The sequence below is a fragment of the Chlorocebus sabaeus genome, chromosome 13, assembly GCF_047675955.1.
Source record: "Chlorocebus sabaeus isolate Y175 chromosome 13, mChlSab1.0.hap1, whole genome shotgun sequence".
NCBI lineage: Eukaryota > Metazoa > Chordata > Mammalia > Primates > Cercopithecidae > Chlorocebus > Chlorocebus sabaeus.
The window spans coordinates 85,152,268-85,179,495 of record NC_132916.1 but is presented as its reverse complement, the minus strand read 5'-3'; the positions used below and the strand labels follow the sequence as shown (position 1 = coordinate 85,179,495).

Genomic DNA, 27,228 nt, shown 5'->3' with positions numbered 1-27,228 from the left:
ATTATCTAACTGAGGGCACTTTGGAGATTAAAAAGGGGGCATTAATAATAATAATATTAGGATACTATTTGTAAACTGGGATGTGTATGGCCACTAGTCATAGATTAAATTCCACTTCATGAATCACATAAGGCAGAATGAACATTTACCATATTGTTCAATGTCTAAATCCACTCAAATGGTTAACATTTATTGAATATTTACTATGTACCAGGTACTATTCTATGTGCTTTTCATGCATTAACATATTTAATCCACTTCCATTTAAAAGGGAGGCAAATGGAGTCACATGGTTGTAACTTGCCCAAGATTGGATGGTCAGAAAATATTCAGAGAAACCAGGATTTGAAGCCTAGAGCACGTAATAATGAACATACTCTATATTCAGCTTCTGTTCATCAGTAGCTTAAAGGAAATGGAGCTGCCTATAGGCAAAATTGCAAAGTAGGCCAACATCTCTGGTAGCTAGTCTTTGTTTTGATGACTTTCCATTTCACTCGTCCTAGCCCTGGGCACTCAGTGTTCTGTGGTTTAGGTTCTTGTTCTCCTTCACAACTCTCATCAGACATTTGTACTTGCCAATCAGTTACTTTATTGTGAATAGAGGGTACTGGCTACCTGGTACCATTAGAATGAAAGAGCACACCCAGGCTCTGAAATCAATAGACTTGAGTTTGAATGTAGGGCTCTGTCCACCTATTAGCTCTTAATGGTGGAAAAGTTTGAGTTTCTGTTTTCTCAACAGTAAAACAGAAGTGCTGACGTTTTCCCTTGTAAATATCTACAGGATTTGTAAGTTAAACACAGGTATTTCCTCAAATACTACAAAGAACAGTAAGTGCTTGGAATTGGGTATGAATCAGTGTAAAGAGCTATAGTACTCATTTCTTTTCTTTTTTTTTTCTTTTGGGTAGAGATGGGATCCCACTACGTTGCCCAGGCTGGTCCTGAATCCCTGGACTCAAGTAATCCCCCTGCCTCAGCCTCTCAAAATGTTGGGATTACAGGAGTGAGCCATTGCGCCTGACCTGTAGTACTCATTTCTCTCACAATAAACTAAGATGAATAGCAAGCAGGTCCTAAAAAATTTCAACTTCATGGCAACATTAGTCTAAGAACACAGGCATGGAGACCAGACTATATCTATTGATATTACTATTAAATACAAAATGATTATCAAGTAATTTATTCTTCAACCATGTATTTATAAATACATCACAGCAACTGGTACTTACTAGGAATCCCCTTCTTCCATTTTCTCTATTTTGAAGAATGTCCATGCAGGGATTCCAAACATTATCTATATTTGTGAATCACACGTTTGTCATAAAAATTCATTTGACTATTTGTAATTCACAAGTGCCACCTAGTGATGAGAGTAGCGCTGATTCTAGGCTTTCGACTTAAAGCCATGGGAACAAAATGTGGCCAAATGAGGACATGATAAACTTTCTCCTTTTTGCTCAAGAAAGCAATTTTCTAGAACACCCTGAAATACAAAACAGGCCCATTCCTGTAAGATGAGCCCAGGGGATCAAGAAGCCTCCATTCTTATTAGGGCCATAAGATATTTCACATGCACAGTGAAATGACAGGGTCTAAAATTATAACAAAGAAAGGTGAAGATGTCCAAGGTTGTACTGACCTGAAATATATGGTAGGAATAATAACTGCTGTGAATTCAAAGGAGTGAGATTATAAGCACAGTCAATACTTAAAGAATTAAGTTTCTGTGTATCAAAAATGACTTCCCATTTTAAAAAATAGCATAAAGGTAGATACACTGGGGATAAGAAGAAAAAATATATATAAAGAATGGACCCCTGCCTTCAAGGAATGAAAGTGCAGTAGAGAAGAAATTTAAGACTAAATAATAGTACTTAAAAACTTTTAAACACTTACCAACTGAAGAGAGCCAAAGGCAAGGGTCCATGATGAAGGCTAATAAACTCCTCCCTCCCTTTTCAGGATAAGGTTAGGGTAGGAATTCAAGAGAAAAAAGACTCATACCCCTCTCTTCTCACTTAGATCCCCAAGAGCAGGCATCCTCACAGAATATGCTCTGCAAACACCAGAAGCTTCAAAGGAGTAAGGATTGTGGCAAGGAAGACAGACCGAGGGAGGCCCTACCTCAGGTTCCCTCAGCCCCAGTAGAACATGTAAGGGATATAGAAAAACTCTTGTGAAGCAAAAAGCAAGGTAACTGAGAATTAAGGAGTCTTCTGACTGCAGGAAGGTGGCTGTGGTAGGGCAGAGTGTTGAGACCTACATGAGAGGTCTGTGGGATGGTAGCTAGCTCAAATACTTAATGACGAACACAGCTGGGTTTCAGAGGATTAATGAAAGCCAAGGGGAAGGCCTGGTCAGCAAGCAGGGAGAAATGGGTTAGGTCTTCTGCCTTCTGCCTTCTGATGCAAGTGAGGCTAGATGTTGAAAGAATGATGAACTTCATTTGTTTACTCCTTAAACCAATATTTCTTTAGTGCCTACTACATCCAGCTACTGTTTGGGACAACAGAAATACAGAAAGAAATAAGACAAAGGCTCTCATCTGATCTACACGAATGCATTTTCTAGTGTAGGTGGAGGGAGGGGAGAAGGAGAAAAGACAATTGACATACAAACAAAAGATGAGTAAGAAAAAAATCAGACTTTAAAAAAATGCCACATAGAACAACGACAACAACAAAAAATAGGATGCTATGGCCGAGAGACTAGTGGCAGCTCCAGGCCGGGCAGTTCGAAAAGGCCATATAAAGAGGTTACTAATCTGACATTCGGATGACACAATGCACCAATCCCAGCACTTTGGGAGGCTGAGGCGGGCAGATCACGAGATCAGGAGATCGAGACCATCCTGGCTAACATGGTGAAACTCTGCCTCTACTAAAAATATAAAAAATTAGCGGGGCATGGTGGCGGGCGCCTGTAATCTCAGCTACTCGGGAGGCTGAGGCAGGAGAATGGCGTGAACCGGGGAGGCGGAGCTTGCAGTGAGCCGAGATCTTGCCACCGCACTCCAGCCTGGGCGACAGAGCTAGACTCCATCTCACCAAAACAAAAACAAAAACAAAAACAAAAAAAACCAACAACGAATATAAAGCTTTGCCCTAAGGGAAAAGAAAAACCTCACTACCTTATTCACTTCAAGATGTGAGCCCCATCTAAGGGCTATGTGCTATTCTAGGCACTGAAGATACAAGAGTGAACAAACAAAATCAAAATCCTTGTTCTCATTGTTTATATTCTTGTGGAAAGAGACAAATAAAAAGGAAAGGAGTTGTGTGCTAAGAAGAAAAGGAGTGTAATTGTGTGTGTATACACACATGTATGCACTCCGCCTCACTCCAATTTTAGACAAGGTAGTCACTCATGGCCTCACTGAGAAAGCTGACATTTTAGTAATGATCTAGAAAAATACTTGGAGTGTTTGGTGTGGCTGGTGTATAGTGGAGGAAGGGAAGAGTGATTGTAAGGTAAGGCTGGGGGGACAGGCAGAGGTTGGATCCTGAATGGCTCTACCTACCATGAAAAGGAGTTTGAATTTCAGTCTAAGTGCAATGTGAAGGAACTGAAAAAATTCAAGGAAGTAAGGATGTTATATGACTTTAAACAAAATCATTATAGCTCTTATTTAAAGAAAGGATTGTAGGGAAGCTAGTATATATAAATAGAGACCCATTAGGAAGCCATTATAGCAGTCCAAACAAGCAACAATAGCTGCGAGGGCAAGGTCAATGGTAGTGCAGAAACCGGGCAGACCTGGGACATGTTTTAGAGGTGGAGTTAATAGGGTTTGCTGATGCTCTGCATCGGGGCAGGACAGGTGTAGAAGAAAAGAGATGAATCAAGGAAAACACCTAGACTGGACAACAGTTTACTGAGGGATAAGAATGATGCAGATTTTTTTTTTTTTTTTTTAAATAACTCAGAGTTTGGTTTTAGTCATATGAAGTTTAAGATGCCTACTGGATATCCAAGAGGAGATATCAAGTAAGAAGGCAGAAACGTGAGTGAGAGGATCTATGGAGAAGTCAAAGAGATACAAACTTGGGAGTCATTAGCATGTAGTCAGTTTTTCTAGGCAATCAGTTGGAAGAGGTAACCAAAAATAAATATGGAGATATTGGAGTCCAGGAACTGAGCTCTGAAGCAGTTCATTTAGATCACAAGAGAGGAGAAGGAATGGGCAAGGAATAGGAAGGAACAGTCCATATGGTAGTGGGCAAACTAGGAGAACGTCAGAGAAGCCAAAATAAACACACGTTTCAGGAGGAAAGCAGATATAAGGACAATGAAAGCATATGCCAATGGCTCTAAAAGTGTGGTCTCTGGTTCAGAAGCATCAACATCACCTGGAAATTTATTAGAAATATAAATTCTCAGGGTGCAACCCAGAATTACTGAGTCTGATGGTAGGGTCAAGCAATCCATGTTTTACCAAGCCCTCCAGGTAGTTTCAATGTTTGAAAACCACTGCATTAGGCTAATCCATTAACAATACATAATAAGGCAAATATTTCAGTGGAAGCCGTCATACAGACCAGAGAGCCCTCCCTTGCTGTTGATACTATTTGTGGAAGCTTTCCACAGCACCCATAAGTCATCTTGGGTAGGAGAAAGGGAAAAAGAAAATCCTTATGAGGGAAGACTGAATTCTGAAATAACCGAATTAATCTTGAAATTTCTGAATACAAAGATACTTAAAAGAGATAAGTATTACATTGTAAATATCTTTGTTGTGGCAAGATTAAATGCTTTTCTCTACTGAGTTGAAAAGAGGAATGACATAATTAAATAGTAGTTACAGAAAAATAGTTAAACTTCTGAACTTTTAAAAACAAGTAAGAAATAGAGACAGAAGGAGAGGAGTTTTTGTTGTTGTGGTTGTTGTTTTGTTTATTTTTTTGAGACAGGGTCTCCCTCTGTCACCCACGCTAGAGTGTAGTGGCGCGATCTCAGCTCACTGCAGCCTCTGTCTCTGGTTGAAGTGACTCTCCTGCCTCAGCTACTCGAAAGTAGCTGGGATTACAGATTTGTGCCACCACACTTGGCTAATTTTTGTATTTTTAGTGGAGACGGGGTTTTGCCATGTTGTTCAGGCTGGTCTTGAACTCCTGAGCTGAAGCGATCTGCCTGCGTTGGCCTTCCAAAGTACTGAGATTACAGGTGTGAACCACTGCACCTGGCCATAGACAGGAGTTTTGTGCTTTAAACAAAAACGACTACAAGCATATATCCATAAGAGTAGAATATAGAATAATTAGATGATATATACAACAGATAAAGTTGTTTCCTGGTATATTTTGCATTCTGATATTAGCTCTCTAAGGGAGAAATCTGAATGGGAATTAGAGGTGGCAGAAGGTGCTATGTAGCATGCCAGGGCATTCCAATATACTTCTCATTCCTTTCAAGAAATAACATTCTAAAGAAATGCAATTCTATTAGCTGTATAACAATAATGCAACCTTATATTTAATAATGTATTATAACTTGTAAAGCTCTTTCTTACAAACATGATGGAGTCTGTCACCATAAACCCATGAATATATAGGATTTTTTATTCCAATCTTAGAGAGAAGAAAACCAAGGCTCCAAGAACTGAAGTTACCTATTCAAGGATCATGGAATTAGTAAATCAGAGTCAGCTTTCAGGTATGTTTCATGGTGCCAACAAAACAGAGGTCTGCCAGATACACACAGGATTTGGTCCAGTGCCTGGTACAGAGAAAAATCTACCCAAAGGTAGCAAGTATGATAACAACAATCAACTCTTCAAAAGATTATATTCGAATCAAATTTTTAGCTGTTTAGAAGGGGGTTTTAAAAAGCCCTAATCTCCTTTAAGAAAAAAGAATGAAGTTGGGTTAATACAAGGCTTGTGTATAAAGGGTTTACGGTAGTCTCCAAAGACGGCTGTCAACAATCCCTTCTCTGCCTGTCTCTGCTTAAGAAAGAGTTTTATTTTAGCCTCCTTCACTGATTCTTCCTTCCTCTGTCCAAAGCTTAGATGCTGCTACCTTCCAGGGTTCTGTCCTTGTCCCTTTTCTTTCTGAATCTGTTCTCTAATCTCATGGCTTCATACTCTGAAATCTCACCCATCCAGGTTTTGCCCAAGCTCAAGATGTATTTAAAACTGGCTTTGAGACTCAGGGGGCCCTACAGGCTTATTAAGTTCAATATGTCAAATGCTGACTCCATTATTGGTCCCTCACTTGTGTATATTGTAGTTTACTTGACATTAGTTAAGTAGATTTACAGATATTATCTCATTTTAATTAAGTCAATTCTCACATTTTAGAAAGGTTTTATTTCCAAAGTACTTATTGCAACTTCAGCCATGATCAAATGATAGTATGAAACCTTTCATCACCCATTGTTTAAAAATATCTATTTTATACATACACACTGAAAACTGAGTATACAAAATAGAAAGTGTTTTGCTTTACCAGTAGGAGACAAACAAAGAATTGTGGACACCACTGCTCCAACAGGAAACGCTCGTTAAGAAAGTTCATTACTGTCTGCATTCCACCTCTCTCAGGCTATGTAAAACAGCACTCCACTGACTGGGGAAAACCTTACATGTGTATAGATTAAAAAAAATATATATCACATATACTTCTAAGAAAATGTTTCAAATGCAAATATCTTGGTAACAAATTTCCCTGTTGTATTAATCAAGAACATAAAATGGTGGAGAAGATCAGATGTAGAATAATAATATGTCTGGACTACCAAGGCCAAGCCTAAAAACACATAAGGAGATTATGTACATTATTAGATAAGGAATAAGCCAATGTTACAAACTACAGAAAGCACATTTGATGTTTTTCTTGCATATGGTAGATCAATAGAAAAAACTGGGATAGATGGCCACTCTTGAGACATACTGGCAATGGAGGTAAACGATGAAAAAACTTAATATTCAAGTTGTAAACCACTGAAAGAAGGCCACTTTTTATTTACTACTAAATTTCTAGTCCAAGTTCACAAATCAAACATGCTTTCTGAATTGTATTCTATTTGTAAACTATTATTCTAATTGTAAACTATTATTTAGAAAAATAATATAGTTTATTTGACACACTATAATTAAAAATTCGGTTTTTCTGTTTTTTAAAATTTTTTATAGAGACAGGGTCTCACTATGTTGCCCAGACTCGTCTCAAACTCCTGGTCTCATACAATCTCCCACCTTGGCCTCCCAAAGTATTGAGATTACAGGTGTGAGCCACCGTACCTAGCCCAACATTATTTTAAATGACTGTTTTTCCCCCAAAGATGAATTTTCATCAAAAGTGTAAAAAGGAGAACATATCAAGTTACAAGTATCTCCCCTATCATACGCATCCAACTAAAATGGTGATCTACAAATAAATATTTCAGATATTCTTCATAACCCTTCATTTGTGAAAAACAAGAGGACTGTAAAAAGGACTTTGGTTATAAAAGGGAGGTCAATTTGGAAATATTTCCTTCTAAATTTATGAATGTTTTCTAAATCACAATGTTTTTGATTAATTACTTTATGATAAGCATTGCTCCCCCAATGGTTGAATCCTCTTTGTTTTGGGTCTAAAACTTTAGTCTCATAAAATTAAGTAGATTTAAATTTAATTTTTTAATAAAAATATAGAAGAATATGAGATGGTATATAGAATATTTCCATGCAATTACTATTGAAAGGCACAAAAACAAAAGTCACGTTTTGTGTGTATGTGTTATTTTTAAAGAAATTCCTTTAAAAATTAGTTTCTTGATGATGCAAGGTGACCCCATTCCTTCAGACATGCTAAAGAAAACAACCAAACACACACCTAACCTAAACTAAATGGAAAAGGATGTATGCCTTTGTGCTCTTAATTTATTATTAAATAATTCTTTTAATTGTTCCGAATTCATGTTATTTTTAGTTCGGTGACTATAGCTTCAGATTCATTTGGCTCTGTTCTATGAACTATCTGAATGGACCCCTGGTGATACTGGCATTGTTCTGGCTAGAAATGTGGAACATGACAGAACAAGCATAGATCATACATTTATTAGTTAGGACTTGGAGCCTCCAACTATGTTAGAACTTCAATATCTATTAATAAACTGTGGCAGAGTGGAACTGCCATCTGCTGACAAGATGGATTTGATAACATAAAAGTAAAGCTTTGATTATTCAAGCTTTCTTCTGAATTTTTCATGCAGTCTTTTAATACCTGCCACAATACATCTCACCCGTTTACTAGGCTTTTATTTCAAATAATATGCTCATGCTATCTTTTAAGCTACACATGTACAATACAAAAATTATCTCTGTAGCTTCCTCTTTAGTAATTCCAGATTTCTACTGAAATCAGTGGTCACTTTCACATGAAAGAATGTATTTATTTTAGGTATCTATAATTAAATAGTGACTAACAAATCTATGTACTCAGTTTGTTTAGACCACTATAAATTAGGTTTTTCTCTAATACCAATTCCCCATATATTTATAACTTACACCTACAAAATATATGCAACTGTGTATATCTCCTCTTTGTAGTATATTTTAGCTTTTAAAACAAAACCTTTGTGTGTCTCCTTAACAAGGCTGAAGAATATATACTAATGCTGCAGTAATTTTATGTGTCCAATACAGTAGCTTTGCTCCTACACTATAGTTGAGGTCAGCATTATAGGTCTCCCCTTTCAAAAGCAACCATTGTAAATAGGGTCTTTTTAGCACTTTGTAGTAAAGATCTACCATTTGTGGCTTACTCATAGCATCTGGCCCTTTACAGCATCTTTTATCCCTGCTAAACAAAAGTATCTGCTAACTATATTAGAGTTGATATTAAAACAAGACTCAGATCTCATTTCTAATGTAAGTGTTGCCTTAGCCAAGTCACGTAACTTAGCTCCTGTTTTATCACATGTAATATAAGAGAACAAGATAGGCATTTAATTCTTATGATTATGCTGTGATACTTTCATGTACACATTGAACAAATATTTATAGAGATTCTAGATTCTGGGCATTGGGGTTACAAAAGTGGAATAAGGCACCTTACATTTTGCTGAAGGAGAGACACAATTTCAGTTACTGGTAAGTACCATGAAAGATAATAGAAATGACAAAGATCTAGGTTGCTCAGGGAATGCTTCTCTAAGGAAGTATTAATAACATTTGAGGTGGGACTTGATTGGTGAGGAGTCAGTCATTTTAAGTTCTGGGGGAACAGCACTTCAGGCAGAGGAACAACTGCAAAGAAAATTCATCTTAGTGACTTTCCCAACCCATGATGGTAACCTTATGCAAAACCTAGTTTTAAACTTGTCCCTACTCAATGGAACCTTCTGTTATTAACTCTATTTTCAAATTATGGCTTAAGTATTTAATTTACACTATATTCACAGTTTTAAATCTGTGGTCTATAGTTAACTGTTCTGTGTTTACTCCAGTCTCATACTAAGTCAGACATTTTAAGGAGGTAATCCTAAGATTCTTCTATCATCCTTTTTTTTTTTTTTTTTTTTTTTTTTTTTGAGACAGAGTCTCGCTCTGTTGTCCAGGCTAGGGTGCAGTGGTGTGATCTCAGCTCACTGCAACCTCTGCCTACTGGGGTCAAATGATTCTCATGCCTCAGCCATTCAAGTAGCTGGGATTACAGGTTGTGCCACCATACCCAGCTAATTTTTGCATTTTTAGCAGTGACAGGGTTTCTCTGTGTTGGCCATGGTGGTCTTGAACTCCTGGCCTCAAGTGATCTGCCCGCATTGGCCCACCAAAGTGCTGGGATTACAGGTGTGAGCCATTGCACCAAGCCCTATTCATCTTTTATAGTACCTCAGAGTATTATGCACAGATGAGAATGCTCATTAAATGCTCAGGACCAAGTATACTAAAAAGGAAATCAGTTTTTTGTTTCCCCTTTCCCATATTAGGTTTGTTTATAGAGTACTTCAGAAAGTACTGAGTGACACCGTAAATCCAGTGGAAAGGGCAACTGACTCACAAGTGAGAAATCTCATATTCAATTCCCAGCTTTACCATTTACTTAGGCATGCAGCTTCTGGCAAGTCAAACTCTATGACTGCTTGTCAAGATCTGTAAAATGGTATATCATTTGCCAGGTCAACCCAGGATTAGTTGGTCACCAACTAAATTCTACAGGAGACCATGATCACTGTCCGTAAAGAACTTCTAAGGTTACTGTAGAAAACAGTTAAATACTGGAAAAAATGAATGTGTTTTCATTTTAGAACTGGAAAAGACCTTAAATGATCTTGTTCAATCCCTCAGTTTACATGAGTAACCATAGGCCCAGAAAAACGTGGTGACTTCCTCAAAGTTACAAAAATATATTATGGCAGAATCAGTACAGCATCTACATTTTCTAATTTTCAGTCCAGAACACTTTCCACTATACCACCCTGTGTAACACTTCTTGCAACCCATCCCCTCTTTTATTCCAACATTCTCTACAGCCAGATCTAGATGGTAAACACTAAATGAATTTTAAAAAGTACCTAGGCAGATTTCTGAGGCTGAGACTTTACCTAATTTGATTGAACTGAACTGAATCTAAGATGTCCCAAACTAATACTATTGAGTTACAATATTAGAAATGCAAGATCAGCTGATGTCTTAGAAATATGTATCTACTAAATGATTGCATATTTGGCCTGTGGTTGAATTATTTTTTTTTTACAGTTTCTAATTATATTGATATAATGCAATTCAATTATATTGAGAAATACATAATATGATTTTCTTAATTTAGAAGGTAATATTCTCATACAATATAAAATATTGAAAGCAACATAAAGTAGTTTTTGTTTCTGGTCATCTTCCTCTGTTATCTTACAACTGAACTGGAAGTGTAATCTAAGTTGACAAATAGCTAATAAGTGTCCATGGTTCACTCTGGATTGTGTAACACTGGTTTAATGTATGCAAATGAAGAAGATAATGGAAATTATGTAATGCTTTCAATATCAGAAAGATCCAAATACAATCTTTAATGCAAAAATGAACTGAGTATTAAAAATGAAGGGGAATAAAACAAACAAAAAACCCAAATGACTGCCTAATATTAAAAACAAATTTTCGTCTAAAAACAAAAACCTACTCCCCAGAAATGTCCTAAACACACACACACCCACAAACACACAAAGATTGAAACATTATCTAAATTGAGAGAAGGGTCTTGGAAACACAGAAAACCTAACTAGAAGTGAAATAGCTTTAGGGGAAGAACATCAAAATGATAACTACCTCCTTAGTAATTTGTTTTTCCATGAATCAAGAATGTAAAAAGCTTTAGAAAGTAGCATACAAAAACTAAGGTTGTAAGAACCAAATGAAGTAAGTTTGTGAAAGCATTTAGTAGACCATAAAGCACAAGTTATTATTATATAACAATTTGTAGTCTACAAGCATAGCAATTCACCACAGAGCAGACGTAAACGCTTATTTAAAAACTGCAATTCTTGTATACTGACTCACGGAATTTTTATTCTTAAAAAAGAATATTAGCCATGAAAGTTGGATCAACTATCCACTTCTGGAAAAGGAATTTATCATAGCCTCAATGTAAAAAAAATAAACTTAAAAACATTTCCTCCTCTTTTCAAAATACAGGTCTTCTTTTAGCCATGTGACCTTAAAGCAGGTCACATTTCCTCTCTGGAGCTATCTACTAAGATTTGTTATGCAGATAAGATGAAACAGAATTTATTAGCCCTTTCTAAAACTAAAATTCAAAGGGATTAGGAAACTTGCCCCAAATCACACAGCTAATAATGGCATATGTGATACCCTGAACTTTCCTCTAACTCCAAAGACCTTGCTCTTCCCACCATATTATCTTGTAAAATGAGGATGTTCTCAATGATCTCTAAAGTTACTTTATGTGATTAAAAAATAAATAATTCAGTAAACCATTACTCTTCCAAAACATGCACAGGAAAAAAAAAATTTATTTATTGAACGTTATCTCACTACTTCGAATTTGCTGACACTTAAAAATAATTTTAGAATTTTAAAGTAGACATAACTCGTTGACAATCTATAATATTTCACTAGGTTTTTCACGGGATATATAACGCAAGTGCTTAATAAATTTAAAAAAGGGCAAATAAATGGTAAGAGATAGTATTTTCAACCAAAGTTTTTACAAGTTCTAAAGTGTCTTTAAAATATATATATGCAGCTTTTACTTTTCTAAATTTTATAGTCATTAGAACCCAATTTACCTCTCTGTTAAAATGAAAAGCAACACTTTAAAGTCACTTTGAAATACCTTGTTCTAAAATAAATTACTGCAGAATAAAGGATATGGGTTTTCTGATAGCGACTTCCAGTCTAATGTTATATTCTGATTGTCACCGATCATTCGTCATCTCTTCAGAATATGCTACTTGAAACATCTTTTGATCGTAGACCAGTCTGTTACTTATGGTGAAATTCACCTACATTAGCCCAACTGAAAGCCGAGCGTTTAAACATTACGAGTACTGCTGTGCGGTATCGGAGAAACTGAGAACCATTCGGTGCTAAGGGAAACACTTTATTAGACTTGATGATCTACTAATTTAACAAGCATTTATTGAGCATCCCCTACATGCCAGATACTGAAGTAGAAGTCGAACATAATACAATCATTGGCCATTAAGAACATCACGTCCAGCGGACTGAAACTCCAGAACGGCTACGATCTTCGCTGAAACTACTACTTACAGATACGAGAACTGGTGGACCACACTGTCTCACCAGTTCATCCTCCTGTTTATCACCGGAATATCAAATCCAAAATCAAGAGTACCCAAGACAGGAAAAAAGGCAGCTACTCCCGAGCAGTTGAGCTCAGAGAGTAACCCCCACTCCCACGTCAGTGAGGGCTGCTGGGTCTCCCGGGTGGACCCCACAGGGTCCCGCGAATTAGAGGGGCCGGGGAGGCACCTTCAGAGCCGGGACCAGGCAGAGGCAGGGGCGGGCCGGGCCGGTACCGGCGTCTCCATGCAGGGCCTCGCTCACCTCTTCCACCTCGATTTCCTTGTAGTCGATCTCTTCAAAGTTGAGGACCTGAGAAGGGGCTTCGATCATCTCACCGGCCGAAGACGAGGAGGAGGAGGAGGCGGCAGAGGCTGTAGACATGATCCCTCGCGGCGCCCGGTGGGGCCGGGAGCGGTGCCGCCCGGACAATCCAGGTGAGATCCACGCCCACCCGCCTCCGGACCGACCCTCGGCTGGAGCCGCGCAGTCCTGCTACCCGGCGATCCGTGGCGGGGGTAGCGGCAGCGGCCACAGCCGGGTCCGGCTCTGGCTCCGCTGCGTTTTCCGCCGCTGGGCCCCGCCCACTACACTTCCGGTTCCGGGCTGAAATCGGAAACAGGAGGAGGGCCGTAAAGTCCGGGGGAGGGAAGGGGAGAATTTTGTGACTTGGAAAGCAAAGGAGGGACAGGTTGGGGGTGGGTGGAGTAAACTAAGAAGCAAGCTTGGACCGCTAGAACAAATTTCGCGAGACCTTTATTACAGGGCCTCAGCAACCGGATGATACCGCGAGAGAGGACGCCTGACGTAATTAAAGTGCGCGAACGGAAGTGGCGCGGAACATGACGGAAAATCAGTACGGTTGGTCCCTTAAGGACCAGCGGGAAAGATAAAAGCTGGAGTTTAATCTCTGCTGCGTGAAGTATGTCTTGGCCTCTCTTTCTCTCTTCTGAGCTGCCTGCAGACGGGCGAGGTGGTGTTGTACTGTGTTTTTTGTGACGAAGCTTGCTTTTCAGTTTCATCCCTCAACTAAGTTGACCTGTTTCTTTAAGAGGGCTTGCAAAATGTGTTTTGCTCAATGTGGGATATGGAAGGAAGCAGTTGCTCCTGTTACTTTGAGCTAGTCCCTGACGCTATGAGAAATTCTAAAAGAGCGAATCAGATCATGCAACATGAATAACTATGGAGGCTGAGTGATCAAAAACAGAAGTTAATATTTTGGTGGTACAAACTTTACACAGATTGGGTGGATAAGATATTTATACTTTGGTGTGTTCATCTCAAGTTATGGATTACGAGTGCGGGGCACTAGTGCTTTAGATTGGTAAATGAATCATCAACAGTCTTCTTGAAAGTCAAATATTTTCATCACCATTTTCAGGACATGAGAAAATACGCTCAGAGTTTAAAGCAATTATGGTCCTCACAAACTAGATCAATCTGTCCCGAAGATGGTCAGTATTGCTCATGTTGTACTACCAGCACAAGTTTTAGTTTTAAACTAACTGTTGAACTTTATATAGTCCGTTTGACATAAAGCCTAACAGTGGAAAATTGGAGTTAGAGATGAAGATTTAAAGACCAAGGATGGATTCCTGCGAATGTCAAATTCTAAGTTTCAGTAAGAGACTGAAAGAAGGAAGTGAGGAAAATAGTAATTGGAACGTCACCAGAGGAGAGCTTTCCAATGAAGAAGTAGCCAACCAAATATATGCTGTACAGAATTATGTTAAACACATTTGGAATTGCAACTAGATCATTGGATTTGACCATCAAGAAGTTAGAAACTCTTGGGAAACATTCTGTCACTTTTTATTCACAGTTCTAGTGACATGCAATGACAATTTGATGAGTGGATAAAAAAATGAAAGAAGCAATAATTTCTTTCCACTGTACACTCTCTCTTTGCATGATCTTACCCAAGGTCTCTGTTTCTCATACCGTTTTTATAATGATGACTCTAATCTCCAAATACTCAAGATTTTTCCTGAATTCTGGACCTATTGGACATCTCTATTTAGATAAACACCTAAACTTCAAGATACCACAGCAAATTCAAAAGTTGTCACCCACCACAAATATATTCCTATTTGATTTTCCTATATCACTTAAGGATGCCATTACCCAGTTGGTTGTCTGAGAAGTCAGGGCATGTGAAATGATGTGTGGTGCACTGATACCCAATATAAGCTGATTTAATCAGTGGCACATTTTCACCTGTCATTCCCCTTGCATTTCCAAACAAGGATGGTCACTTCTTACCTTGTGCTATAACTGCAGGTCTATATCTGATTTCCCTTTAACACCTTGATCTTGCTGCCAGGTGGGAACTCAATAAATACTTACATATTCTGTACAAATGAATAGTTTTTGTCAGTCTTCCCTTTCCCTGGAGTGTAAGATACGTTTTCTGTACCTTCAGTTTAGGACTGGAATCTTGACAAAGGGCTAATTACTACAGCCACAATGCAGTTCTCCTGCTTGATTATTTTTCCCCAAAATTTTGTTACAAAACTGTCAAATATAGAGAAAGGTTGAAAGAATGTTATGGGGAACACATATGCCCACCACCAAGATTCTACCTTTAACATTTTACTATACTTGCTTTATCATAATATACATATGTGCATCTCTCCATTCATCCGTATTTACATCCATCACTATTTTACTAGATGCTTTTCGAAGTGAATTGATTACATGATTTTGAATATCTTCTACCCCAACACTTCTGTGTTTTATCCACTGATTTGGACTTCTGATATTGATGCCAGTCTAAAATCAATTTTTGTCCAACTTGCTTGCAGATTATTTTTTTCTTTTTTGTCTGCCTGCGCCTTTTCCCTAGCTTCTGGTAATAGATGAAAAGTTTCATCAGTGTTTATGTCTTTGGGTTCAGTCATTCCCAAGGTCCAATCCATCTCTCACATTCTGTGATTTGGTTATGTGAGCTAGTAAATTACCATTTCATTTAAGCTGGTCCAAGCTGTATTTTTTGTATGACAAAAAATGCAGGATTATCTTCCAACCAAATAATCCTAAGTAATAAAGTTTAAATGCAGAGGAATGATGGAGGGGAACTGCACCTCTCTCAGTTCACTTCAATTTTGACTTTGCATTTCCTTTAACTTTCATGAATAAAGGATAGAAACTTGACCTCACAATTTCATGTCAGCTTCAGTCACCAGTCCGTATGTCTCCACAAATTTCCAGATACATATCAAAACTATTTAGGTAAATTTCTTGACGTCCCTCTGAGTTTGAGCACCCTCCACCATTCTCTCTCATGTCAGCACCCTAATAACTACTCTCTAACTTCTAACTCTGTCTTCAATTTTGGCCCTTTTATACTCTCCAGGGGATGAGAGGACAAGGGTTTCAAAATCCATTTCCCACCACCTCTTTGCTTGTTCTAAATGAGATTCTGATCCTATTTGGCTCATTTTGGGTGTAGCGATATCTGGGACCTATTTTCATGGAGGCTTAGCAGAAACTGGGACTAAAGTAGCAGCAGTTTAATGATCTGGGTCACATATATGTCAGACAAGTGCTCCATATTTCCATCATAGGCTTGATGATAACATCAATAATTGAGTTTCCATTATTCTCTTCTGCCTTTTATGGTATTTGCTATATTCTAGAATAGTGTTTCTCAATCTTTATTATTATTATTATTATTATTGCTCTTTTAAGGAGCCATTTTAGACATCTTAATGCCCTTCCTCAAATTTTAATACCTCAGATACACTGTATATCTATTTATGTATTGTATGTATATTTGTGCTTTATGTGTAAAAAGGGTAAGATTTTTTCTCTCCCCAGTTTTTGCCCCATTTGGAGGTGTTATTGTCTCCATTGAGAATGCATGTACTAGCAGTTTCATTCTTCACACGACATATCACAAAGTACAACAGAGAGCATCTCTTGGTAGCCATCTCAGAAGAGCAGGTAAACATTCTTTTGCAAAAGCCCTTGGTAAGTGTATCCTTGAGGGATGGGGAACAGGATGCATGAGGATACACACACAGTCATGCGCTGCATAACGAGTTTTTGGTCAACGGACATCATATGTGGCAGTGGTCCTATATGATTATAATGAAGCTGAAAAAATCCTATTGGCTAGTGACATTATAGCCATAGTAATGTCATAGCGTGACACATTACTTATAGTGCATTACTCGTGTCTGTGGTCATGCTGGTGTAAACAAACTGATGCTGCTAGTCATACAGAAGTATAATACAATTATGTCAGTGCATAATATTGATAATGAGAACTATGTTACTGGTTTATATAACTACTATACTATACTTTTTATTATTATTTTAGAGCATACTCCTACTTCCATAAAAAACCTATAAAACAGCCTCAGGCAGGTCCTTCAGGGGGTATTCCAGAAGAAGGCATTGTTATCTTAAGAGGTGACTGATCCGTGCATGTTATTGCACCTGAAGACTTTCTGGTGGGACAAGATGTGGAGCTGGAAGATAGTGATGTTGATGATCCTGACCCTGTGTAGGTAGACGTAGGCCAACACGTGTTTGTCTTAGTTTTTAGCCAAAACGTTTAAAAACTAAAAAAAAAACAAAACAAAAAATTAAACAAAAGTGTATAGAATAAGGACACAAATAAAATACTTTTATACAGCTGTTCAGTGTATTTGTGTTTTAAAGCTAAGTGTTATTACAAAAGAGTCAAAAAGTTTTAAAAAATTTAAACGTTTGTGAAGTAAAAGTTATAATAAGCTAAGGTTAATTTATTGTTGAAGAAAACTTTTAAAAAATAAATTTAGTGTAACCCAAGTGTACAGTGTTTATAAAGTCTACAGTAGTACACAGTAATGTTCTAGGCCTTCGCATTCACTCACCCGTCATTCACTGGCTCACCCAGAGTAACTTCCAGTCTTGCAAACTCCATTTATGGTGAGTGCCCTATATAGGTGTACCATTTTTTAGAATCTTTTATATTGTATCATTACTGTACCTTTTCTATGTTTAAATACACAAATACCATTGTGTTACATTTGCCTGTGGTATTCAGTATAGTAACATGGTTACCAAACCAAACATGGTTTGTCAGTACAGGTTTGTAGCCTGGAAACAGGTATACCTGTTATACCTAGGTATACCATATAGCCTAGGTGTATAGTAAGCTATATCATCTATGTTTGTGTAAGTACACTCTATGATGTTCACATAATGATGGGATTGCCCATCAACACACTTCTCAGAACTTATCCCTGTAGTTAAGCAATGCATGACTGTACGTTGTTTAACTTAGATTGAGGGCTCCTGGAAACATGGGCTCTAAGGAGGAGGAGGAGATGCTAACCCGAAGAAAAATCTTAATACTGTTAGGAACAGCAAAACAGGGAACGGTTGGTGGGTGGTGGCTATGCAACCAGCAAATGCTCTTTATTCATATGTTTATTCAGATTGAGCTCTGTGATGGTTAATTTTGTGTCAACTTGATTTGGCTAAGGGATCCCCAGCTAGCTGGCAAAACATTATATCTGGGTGTGTGGGTGAGGGTGTATTTGGAAGAGATTAGCATTTGATTAAGTGGGCTGAGTAAAGATCTGCCCTCACCAATGTAGGGAGTCATCATCCCATTGTTGAGAGCCCAATAGGACAAAAAGATAAAGGAAGGATGATTCATTCTCTCCTCTTGAGCTGGGACATCTATTTCCTCTGTACTCAGACATCAGAGTTCCTGGGTCTTGGCCTTTGGACTTCCGGACTTACACCAGTCTTCCCCTCAGGCCTTTAGAGCCAGTCTGAGAGTTACGCTCTTGGCTCCCCTGATTCTCAGGCCTCGGACTGTATTACACCACTGGCTTTCCTGGTTCTCTAGCTTGTGGAAAACAGATGGTGTAACTTCATGGTCTCCAAAATTACATGAGCCAATTTGCATAAGAAATCTCCTTATATATATCTTACAGGTTTTGATTCTCCGGAAAGCCCTAACACAAGCTCTATACCTAGAAAGTGCTATTTTTACTGTCTGAGAACCAAATCCACCCAAACCCAGTTAAATATTATTCTTTCCAGGAAGTTCAGAAATAGTTTTCTGCTGCACTATATTCAGAACTGGAGTATGCAGAGGATAGCCAGTCCCTTAGCATTTTAGTGACACTGCTAGAGAGCAGCATTTCTTTGATGTATGCATTTGTTCTATATTTTCTACCCTCCGTATCTTCATCCGAGGTCTTTGGCATCCCAGGAGAAACTAAGCTGGAATTTAGCCAACTCATGGAGCTGAGGAAGGGTAGGTGTTCCAGTTACCCACAATGTAGCTTTTAAGGGTAAGCATTGCCAAGGTGGAGTAGAGGCTTCCGGCAAGTGCAACTCTGAGACATTCTCTGACATCACAGTTAGCTGACATTTCTGTTTGCAGGTAACATTCTCTCCTTTAACCCCATCCCCATCCAAGTTAGTTATAGGTGACTTTTGATGATGTCTGTGTGTTCCTGCAGATAAAAATGTCCATCATTTTCTAAACACTTAATATGAGAAAGTACAACTTATCTCGAAATTTGCTTATATTACCACAAGACATTTGAACCTTGTATTTGACAACTAAAGGAGAGCTGTTTAATTTCAACTGTTGTAAATTTTAGAATGGTTATAAAAATGCTTTTTTCATTTACTTTTATGAAGAAAGTTTTTCTTTGGTGATGACTATCAAGAATTTCAAGAGATCATCCTTAAAAAGTCTGGATTAGGAATTGATGGTGGTCATTTCAAATATAATATTTTATGTTAAAATTATATTCATGAAGGAAAGCTTATTAAAAATTCTTACTAAAATTTCAGAGAGTCCATTTGATGTTTTGTACACATTTAGTGTTTAACGTTGTCTCCAATATATTGTATTTTATTTTTCAAAATTATATAATGTAAATAAAAGGGGATGGGTTTTAAAATTAAGCCCTGAATAGGTGACTTCAATTCCTTCTAGTTTATCCCAGAGTATCTTACAATATTATCTTTTTCTTTTTTGTTTTTTTTGTTTTTTGGTTTTTTTTGAGACAGAGTCTCGCTCTGTCACCCAAGCTGGAGTGCCATGGCATGATCTCAGCTCACTGCCACTTCTGCCTCCTGGGTTTAAGCGATTCTCCTGCCTCAGCCTCCTGATTAGCTGGAATTACAGGCATCTGCCACTACACCCGGCTAATTTTTGTAGTTTTAGTAGAGACGGCGTTTCACCATGTTGGCCGTGCTAGTCTCGAACTCCTGACTTCAGGTGATCTGCCTGCCTCAGCCTCTCAAAGTGCTGGGATTAGAATTGTGACCCACCACATTTGGCAAATATTATCATTTTCTATGTGTGCCATGACATGAAAAAGTTTGGGACACACCGAGTTAGGAGGCTGTTGCAGTATTCAAGGCAAGACATAATAGTGGTTTGAATAACATGGATAGTGGCCATAGGGGTTATAGATAAATGGATAAATGGGAGACATTGAGGAAATAGAAGTGGTAGAGTTAGTGATTGGTGAAAGTTAGTGACTGACACTGGAAGTGGGGAAGGAGGTAAAGGAAAGGGCAATATAGAGGAGGATTTCTAGATTTTTCATTTGTGCAATTCGTTGTAGAAAGGGCGCCTTTTACAGGAGGCAAGAAGAAGAGCGGGAACAAGGTTAGGGAAGAAGAGAATACAGAAATAAGTTTTAAACATGTTGAGCTAGAGGTACCAGAGAGTATTATGATCAAGTAGGCAGCTGATTTTCGAGGAAAAGACAAAGCTAGAGAAACAGATGCTGACCTACTGATGATATTAATAATTAAATTCATAGAAATTGAAAGATGTGTAAAGTGAGACTAGGACTTAAGAAAGAGCCATAAGGAATAAAATGGTTAAGGGGTGGGTGGAGTTGGAGTAACTGCCAAAGACATTTGTGGAAAACAATAAAAAAAAACCTATGATATTGTAGAAACCAAGATGAAAAGGATGTTTGTGTTGAATACTTATAAGAAGTTAAACATGAGAAAATCTTGAAAAGAGTCTGTTGGGTCTAGGGACTCAGAGGTCACCCATAACCTTGACTAGGGCAGTTTCCAAGATAGGAACAGAAACTAGATGAGTTGGACTGAGTGAGAGAGAGATGAGGGAAATGAGAACAGTAATGTGGACAACTTTTTGAGAAATTTGATTTTTAAGGGAAGGCAAAATATAGAACAGTATAAATTAAACCCACATTGGGGCAAGGGAGTTTAGGGCTTTGGAAAGAGTATAGCTGAATGATGGGCCATGGGAGCTAACCTGAAGAGAGGATAAAGAGATAATGGGAGGGTATGATAGTTTGGGAGAAGGTAGAGGGGTAAATAGGGTGGAGGTTTGTCATGTGATTGAAGAATAGGTGTGGTGAATGTTTCCTGGGCAAACTGGGTGGATCTGGGGTCATGTTTAGAGAGAGAAACATTTGAATTTGTGATTTCAAAGGTGGTACAGTTTCAGGTAAGGGCAACATTCGATCTGAGATATGATTGGGAGAAAAAGAGGGAACTGAGAAGGGCAGGAACTGAGACGTCAGGATGTCTGTGAGCCATTCATCTAACTGTCTGCAGCTGGACATTGAGGTTCTTTTTAACACTTCCCCCCAACTTTAAATATCACTGAGATGAATATCCTTGTATTTAAATTTAGTGTTCTTAGGGTATCTTCATGCAAAAGCTATTCTGTTTCTTTGGTAGTCTTAAAATGCTTCAAGTTTGCTTATGCTTTAGAGAGGGGTGGTAAACTAATTGCAGTTAGGATTTCTGTGCTTTATCTTCAAAGCACAGGTTTTAGAATTCTGATAGAGTTCTTATCTTGATTCTGCCACACATCTTGAATAAATTACTTAAAATTTCAACTTTAGTTTATCTATCTAATACCTACATCAAAGGTTTTGGTGCAGATTAAAAGTGACTGGTTCACAGAAATTAAATATGAAGTAATTGTTAGTTTTCCTTTTTTCCTTCTTGATATGGTGATAATGGGGGAAAACAGTTCTCCATCACAGATAGTAGGAGGCTATTGTCCCATCATAGCTTAGTTGCTAACTGGTATAAAATTGGGAAGAAAAGAGAGGCTGGATTGGGGAGATTTGTTGAGGGGAAAAAAGCATGCTGGTGATTTTTTTTATGTATATTCTCTCCACTAGTCCCAGTAAGAGGGGTCTCTGCTCTGAGCCACATGCTTTAAAATGTCCTTCTACAGCATGTTTCTCATGGGATGAGAGCTCTAGGTACGCAGGACCCTGAAATAGCCCCCAAACAGCCCCGAAGCTATGTGTACAAGTTTATTCTCTGGGTCTGTCCTCCAGAGGGCTAGCCAAAGAGTATCTGTGTATGCGTATGTGTGTGTGAATGGGCTCAGATGGGCAGGTTGGGGAGCCCACATGTGGGTGTGTAAAGGCCCCTTGCAGTGTAGACTGAGCCCAGAGCAGGAGGACAGGGGTATAAATCAGGAGTTGGAGGCTAGCTTTGCTTATACCACTACATTCTGGTGAAAGGGAATATTGTCATGATAGGAGGATGGAATATATTTTGTTTTCCAGTTTATCTTGATTTACTGCTTATAAATATTTAGGCATATAATATGTGAGGCTCCATTTGTACTCTTACCCTGAGCCCCACAGATGTTAGGAGAATGTCTGCTTTTGTATGTGTTAGATCTCTGTTCCTGTGTACTACTAGTGATTTACAGGTAAGATGTTCCCAGCTTAAATTTGCTATTTCCTAAATATTCCACAGATGTCTCTACCTTATCCCGTAGGTCTCAGCTCAAACAGCACCTCAGAGATAGTGACACTGTCCTCCCTTTGGCTCCCTGCCCCTTCACTTCTATCTATTACTAAGTTTTATTTCTAGCCCTTTACCTATCAACATCATCTTATTTAATTATTTTCTGTCCTCCTAACCCTTACCAGGCCCTGCCCATTGGATGTTAGCTGAACTGGGGTGAGAATTGTAAGTGTTTAGTAGACACTTAATAACTTTTTAGAAAATAAATGAGTATCTACATGTCTAAGTAGATGCTGTTTACTTTATTTCAGGTGTAAGGATTGGGTTAACCAAATATTTTCTATAACTGGGGGAAGATTTAATAAATAAATTGATATATAATTGGCATACCAACTATTTGTAATGAAGATTTCTTGCGTATTTGAGGGTTTTGAAAATTCTTTATTCTCCTAGTCAGTTTCAACAGTTCTCCAATCTTAAAGTTACTAAGTTTTAGGATACTTTTTTTTCCCCCCTGGATTTTCCAAGGGTAAACTTTAGTTCTTTCCAAATACCTATTTAATTAATTTGAATAGTTTGCTTGTTGAAAGTTAATAAGATATTATTATGGCAGTAATGATTACTTTCAGAAATAACTGATATTCTAACCAAAAAAAATACGTAAAAATAGAGAGAATAGATAGATTTTTATTTCCTGAGTTTCTGAGGTAAGCTTCATCATCATGATGTACTTCGGCATCAGTTTTTCATGGCAGAAACTTAATCAGATAAGAACATGAGTCAGAAAAAAATAATCTTCATGGAAATAGTGCTCTTCACTACAAAAGTGCATTCACTGAATGTTTTATATCATAGACTAATATGTCACATCGATGTTCTTAGCTGATCTTTCTCAGAAGAAACTGCAGAAGCAATTTGGTTTCATTTATGGGAATAAATAAGGGTATTTCATTTCACACAGCCTCAGGGAATCAAAAATTAAAACTTTCCACTAAAATGGATGCCATCTACTATTCATTATTTCAACAAACAAACCACTCCACTCTGCTGAAGCTGTAATCAGGGTAAGGGATATTGTAGTGCTTGAAACCTGTGAGGCTGAGAGGGTCTACTTTGCATTCTTGTTCGTTAGCAACCCATTTCACATCTTCCTTCGAGTTCCCCAGCACCCCACAGAGCTACTCTCAGTGGTGCAAAGCTCCATTAAGTAAATAGAGGCTCCATATTTAGAAGCCATCTCTGGGAATTCAAAGTGCTCTGAGAGGGAAATTGGTACTATCAAGATTAAGGTATTAATGAAAAGTTCTGTTAAATTTCTGTTGGGATGCTAATTAATCTTCTAAAAATTGTTAATCAATTCAATTCTGTACCACACTTAAACTTTAACACACTGTACAGGAAAAGTAACAGGGTCTTTTAATTATGCCCAGAGGCATTCAGAAAGTTAAGGGAAATAGTCTAATGGGAAAAGTGTCCCCAAATGGTGTTTTAGTTGGATCTAAAATATTCACTTGTTCTATTACACTTGATAAGTTTGGGAAATCAATATTTAGTGCTTAGATATCCAAAGAAATATTAGAAGTATTAGAAGAAATTCATCAAGTGGAATTATGACAACTATTTCTTAATGGAATTTTCTATCTGAAGTGCAGAAGACAATCTTAAGCACAGATTATTAAACTCATGCTTTAGCTTGAATTGTTAAATAAATAATCTGATAAACTTTTAATATTTGAAGCCTAACCATGCTAACTGTAAGTATTGAGCTAAATGAGCTATGCTATATTCCTATCAATATTAAAATATTTTGTTTTAGTTGTTAATAGGAATTTGAATCATATCAGTTTTGTTAAATATTAAAATGTCAATCCATCTCTAACTATTTTAGTGTATATGAAACAGTATGTGAAAGTATGTAGTACAGAGCCTAGAAAACATGTGGTTTTCAAAAATGTTAACATGAATGAAATACTATATAGAGGAACAGAAATAAACAACATGATTCAACAACAAGAGTTAGTCACCATTCTATAGATTCTGATCAGTAAGTCTCTGATATGGCAGCATTAGTTTCTATGTTACAGGCCAATCAGAGTTGAGAGCTCTTGAGGTCACATATAGGCAGCAGCATTTATTTTAATAAATAATGTGAATTATTTATTTTGAAGAACTAAAAATTAGTGATTGCATTTTAATCTCGAGCACATTTTCCTATTGTTTAAATGAAGAAAGTTGCAGTCTGTGCAACATAGTGAGACCTTGTCTCCATAAAAAAAAATTGAGGCAGGAAGATTGCTTGAACCCAGGAGGTTGAGGCTGCAATGAAATGTGATCATGCCACTGCACTCCTGCCTGTGTAACAGAGTGACAGCTTGCTTCAATCAATCAATCAATCAATCAAGTTGGTGTTAGTGATTCTGTTTTGATTTATAATACATTTCTTTTGACTGAAGTTGAAGACTATTTCCAGTAGGGTTCATGGGGCAGTCACACATTGGTGAGGATACCTTGATCGTGGCTGTAATCTTTGGTTCCGTAAGTTTAATAACTCCATTTTATCAGTTTATTCAAAGGATGATTAGGCTTTTGATTCCTGCTTGCCAGAACCACTAGTGACCATATGAACTAAAGAGCCAATAAACTGTACTAGTCTTGAGTGAGGGGCTGGAGACTGGTTAAGCTGAAGACAATTATAATGGGCTCATGAATAAAAGGAAGCTTGAAAAGAGTGGTATATACAGTAGTTCTCCTTTATCCATGGTTTCACTTTCTGCAGTTTCAGTGACCATATTCAGTCTGTAAATAATTCAATGAAAATGCCAGAAATAAACAATTCATACATTTAAAATTGTGCACTGTTCTAAGTAGCATGATGAAATCTTGTGCTGTCACATTCTGTCTTGTCCCTTTGTCCAGGGTATCCATGCTGTAGAAACTACCTACCCATTAGTCACTCAGCAGCCATCTTGGTTATCAGGTTGAAAAAACAGTATATAGAGTTTGGTACTACGTATGGTTTCAGGCATCCACTAGGGGTCTTGGAACGTTTTCCCCTTTGATAAGGGCAGTCTACTGACAAAAGATATTGGTGTAGTTGTGGGTGAACTTCTTAATGTCCTAGAAAATTGTGTTACCAACTTGGTCAGGTTATCATTAAAAATAAAACAGCTAGCTTTGTAACCACAGGAAGACATTTCATTTTAATGATCTCTAAAGGTTCCTTGTATGTAAAGTCACCAAAGCCTACCTGTCTGAAAGCTTAGAGCTGGATTTCCAGTTCTAGGCCTCTACGGAAGCTATCAAATGATCAAATTCCTTTGGGGGCATATTGGAGTTCCTTAAGACAAATGATTACTTGTAATCTTCCTTGTCTGGAGAATGTTTTTTGAATATAGACTTTCCTGGGAAAATACGAGGTTTTCCTGTTAGCTTATTTGATGAGATAATTATACTTTAGTGTTGCATTGCTATGGTTTTCTTAATAGTATTCCCTTTTTTTATCTGACGCCAACTATTCTTAAAACTTGAGTAGGGTAGAAAGATTCTTTGATTTTAGGGGGAAGAAATTAAAGTTGAAATTTACGCAGAGTAAAACATTTTAAAGAATGCAAGGTCAATTAATCCCTAGAAATGAATCCTCAGGGACGTTTAGGAATGCAGGCTGTACTATAATGAGTGCATCATATGTAATGTTATACTGCATGACATTAGGTATATAAATAGGTAATTTTGAGAGGATGAAAAATAGCAAATATTATCATTCAGTTTATGTTTGGGTTTTAAGCCTCTAAATTTCTTAAACTTTTCTAATAGATACTTCTGGTTTCCTTGATAAATGACAATTGTTTAAGGTTATTCTGTCATTATCTTGATCCAAACTTGATGAAATTCATAGCCTAAAGGGAAATTTCATTGTGAGATCAAATTAAGCAATTCTTGATCAATCTAAATGAGAGTAAGTTCTATACCTCCTCACACATTCAGACAATTCCAAAGTTTATTAATCAATATAAACCATCTTCATTAAAAGAAAAACAATAGCATATTCTAATTGACATATGGTATTTATTAAACTAACAAAAATGGAATTGTCTTTGGTTTTAATTTCATGTATTGCTTACCTTAACTCCCCTGCTCAGAATTGATTTCTACTTTTTTCTTCAGCCTAACCAGTTTCCAGCCCCTCACTCATTATCAATTTTAATAAGCCTGAGATGGATCTCCTTTGGAAAACAAAGAATACATTATATCCTGTCTCTAGCTTAATTTTTTTAAAAAATAGGTATTATCAGAATTGATAATTTACGTATGATTGAAGCATATTGAACTGGCATAAAAATGATTTCTGAAAGCAACAAAATTAACTGAAAGACTATGATAAGATGTAAAATCTGCATTACAAATTTAGCCTTGAGTTGCCATTGGATCCTGAGAAACAATGTGAGAGATTCAGAATATGTAGAGAACAAAAAGTAAGATGAATTTGCTTCTTACATTCAAGATGCTCTTTCACGTTAGGTTTTTAATTGGCTATATAACTGTGTTTATATTAGGATAAATTGTCAGAGTTAAATCTATTATTTTTATTCTTGACTCTTTATGGCCCAAAAATGGAGTATGTGACCATCTCTTAGGGAAGAAAAAGTCCTGCATCAAAGCTGTCCCTTCTTACATAAAAGTGAAGTTTAAAAAGTAAATTAAAACTCAGAGCTCAGTGCACGTGGGGTGTGAATGGCTGTATTGTGGTGTAT

At 37.4% G+C, this 27,228-nt stretch overlaps 1 protein-coding gene across 2 annotated transcripts in view; it reads right to left on the bottom strand.

The window, feature by feature from the left end:
- The window catches only part of MAP3K7 (mitogen-activated protein kinase kinase kinase 7), a 72,979-nt gene extending 59,656 nt beyond the window's left edge, over positions 1-13,323 (bottom strand). For both annotated transcript variants that reach the window (XM_008006642.3, XM_008006643.3), the window contains exon 1: positions 13,016-13,323. In XM_008006642.3, the coding sequence (XP_008004833.1) occupies positions 13,016-13,135 (120 nt within the window). In that variant the 5' untranslated portion in view covers positions 13,136-13,323. The remainder of the gene's footprint in view (positions 1-13,015) is intronic.
- Positions 13,324-27,228: the final 13,905 nt, after the last annotated feature.